Source organism: Hordeum vulgare, chromosome 4H (genome assembly GCF_904849725.1).
Source record: "Hordeum vulgare subsp. vulgare chromosome 4H, MorexV3_pseudomolecules_assembly, whole genome shotgun sequence".
In the NCBI taxonomy this organism is placed as follows: domain Eukaryota; kingdom Viridiplantae; phylum Streptophyta; class Magnoliopsida; order Poales; family Poaceae; genus Hordeum; species Hordeum vulgare.
Genome location: NC_058521.1, coordinates 597,047,764 through 597,050,426, shown reverse-complemented (window position 1 = coordinate 597,050,426; position 2,663 = coordinate 597,047,764). Strand labels below are relative to the sequence as shown.

Sequence of the window (2,663 nt, the reverse complement as noted above, 5' to 3'; positions counted from 1 at the left end):
AAAGGCAAAGGGGGATGCCAATGCCAGTTGAAGCATTATTGAATCCACTAGCGTGGCATTGTGCGCACGGCAGCTAGGCAGTCACCGTTTCGTCCACGGAGCGAGCGCAAGTGTTCCTCCAATCGCGCAACCACTCCCGTTCGAGGTCACTCGACTTGCACTACGAAAACATTTTTTCGAAAACAACACTGACATCCTGCACCACGGGAGGGCCTTCTCTTGGGCCTATCGCCCAACGGATACTTGCGCTCCAACCGTCGGTCGGATACGCACTCCCTGCTCTGCTCTGCTCTCCCTCTGCACCTCTGCTCATATAAACCCCGACCCAACGGAAGCAAAGAAACGCACAGCTCCCACTCTCCTCACTCCACACCAGCGCACCCACCCAAGAACCGCAAAGCCACGACCACGATCGAGAGCAGAGCACCCCATGGGGGCGAGGCAGCGCGGTGAGAGAGGCGGTATGCCGACGACGACCACGAGGTCGAGGCTGGCGGACGCGTCGTCGTGGTGCCTCGCGCTGTCGGCGCTGGCGGCGCTGCTGCTGGTGTGCTCGCTGGGGGAGACGACGGAGGCCGTCACCGTGCGGGGCGCGTCGCTGTCGGCGCGGTGGCGGCCGTGCGAGGAGATCTACGTGGTGGCGGAGGGCGAGACGCTGCACGGCATCAGTGACCGGTGCGGCGACCCCTACATCCTGGAGCGCAACCCGCACGTCCACGACCCCGACGACGTCTTCCCTGGCCTCGTCCTCAGGATCACGCCCTCCAGCCCCAGGCCGTCCGTCCCCGCTAGCCCCCCGTAGGTAGGCCACAAGAAAGAAGAGACTGGTTGTTCTGGAGAATCGTTCCAGTTCGCTACGATGAACTCTGAATCTCTGATTTGCGAGCAACCTCGGTACTCCTAGTACTAAACTACTACTAATAGTACAGAATAGTTCAGTGATGGATGATATAAGCCTTGTTCCTTTGTACTCCTTTCGTTCCTAAATTATAAGTTTTTTTTTAAGCTTTCATTAATAGACTACGTTCGAATGTACATAGATATATTTTAAATATAAATTTATTTATTTTGCTTCATATGTGATCTTCTAGTAAAATCTTAAAAGAACTTATACTTAGGAACGAAGAGAGTACTAGTAATTCTCTTCTCTTAGATTTTGTGCGTGGAAAATTGGCCAAGCCATAACCAGGTGCACTCGTTCTGATTTGAGTCGATTACATCATCGATGCTTAAACTTCAATTTAGTGAGAAAAGTTATTTTAGTACCAAAACTTAGGGCATACATTAAATTGATGTCACAATTTGAATCGTTGGCAAATATGATGGAAAACTCTTTTTTGCATACGCATGGGGCACTCATGAGGCATGACAACGTGGTGTGGGGGTCCATTGTCAGTGACCTCCGGGTGTAGTTCACGCGTGTGTCGTGTTGTTTTTGCAAAAGCACCTTCAACTTTATTTTTTACATAGAAAAGCCACTGACAGGTGTGGGGCCTATTTGTCAGCGATAGAGCACAAGTTCTGTCAAAATTAAAAATTACATGCAAGAAGAAAGATGGTGAAGTATCATGTAGTCGACGTTCACATAACACCATTAAGAAAATCACGACATTCATATCATCAAAATATCGAACGAATATCATCTTCACATGACTACTTGTAACACGACTTCTCCCGTGACCTCAAGAACACAAGTAAATACTCACAAGTGATAAACATTCTCATGATTACAGATGTATTAAATAACATATTGGATCTGAACATATGATCTTTCACCAAATAAACCTTAAAGCATTAACTACAAGATGTAATCACCACTACTAGTCACATCCGAGGTACCAATCCGAGGTTCCGTTACAAGATTGAGCACAAGAGATGAACTAGGGTTTTGAGAGAAGATTTTGTTTGTTTGGAAAAGGAGGTTCAAACCCCCGGCCTCTGCATCAATCGATGCATACAGCCATTTTTATTAATTATTCAACATAGGTCTAACAATAACATATATCAAACCATCCAAAGCCACCACTCACACCTACAAAACTCGATAATGTGGAGTGCTCTCACTCCCCATATCTAAAACCGGTGCCGTCACCGATACATCCACATAACGTATCGGAACCCACAACCGGTGCAGCAGACCTAAAGCGTACACCACATGCACACGTTTTAGATGTCGCCATCATCATCAGGCCGCTAACCCATCTTCAGGAGAGAGACCTGTATCATCCTTGCCAGTTCGTTCATCCGTCGACGCCACCATGGCTCATCAGTCCAGACGCGAAGATTCTGGAAGATTTGTCGTGCGTAATACCTGCCGACCAGGCATGACACAGCGTAGCACCTGTCGGCCAGACATGACTTGACATCTCCACTGAAAGCTCCATGCAAGATGATCGACGCCACCACGGCGCCAAACAGCGCCACTGCCCTGCGCTCATTCGTCCAGACACGAAGATTCTGGAAGAAATGTCGTGCGTAGCACCTACTAACCAGTCATGACTCAGCGTAGCACCTGTCGGCCATGCATGACTTGATAGTTCCGCCAAATCTTCGGGCCAGACGAAGCCCCTCCATCTCCTGCCTCTGTCATCCAATGCTGCTCCACAAACGATGCTCCCAAGAGAGAAACGGCACCGCAGTACCGCCATCGTCCGATCTGGAAA

The 2,663-nt window shown here is 49.1% G+C and overlaps 1 protein-coding gene across 1 annotated transcript; it reads left to right on the top strand.

The window, feature by feature from the left end:
- The first annotated feature begins 260 nt into the window (after positions 1 to 260).
- On the top strand, positions 261 to 1,016 carry LOC123447428. Its single transcript, XM_045124027.1, has one exon. It carries the CDS (start codon positions 431 to 433, stop codon positions 800 to 802), a length of 372 nt encoding a protein of 123 aa, XP_044979962.1. The 5' UTR covers positions 261 to 430; the 3' UTR covers positions 803 to 1,016.
- Positions 1,017 to 2,663: the final 1,647 nt, after the last annotated feature.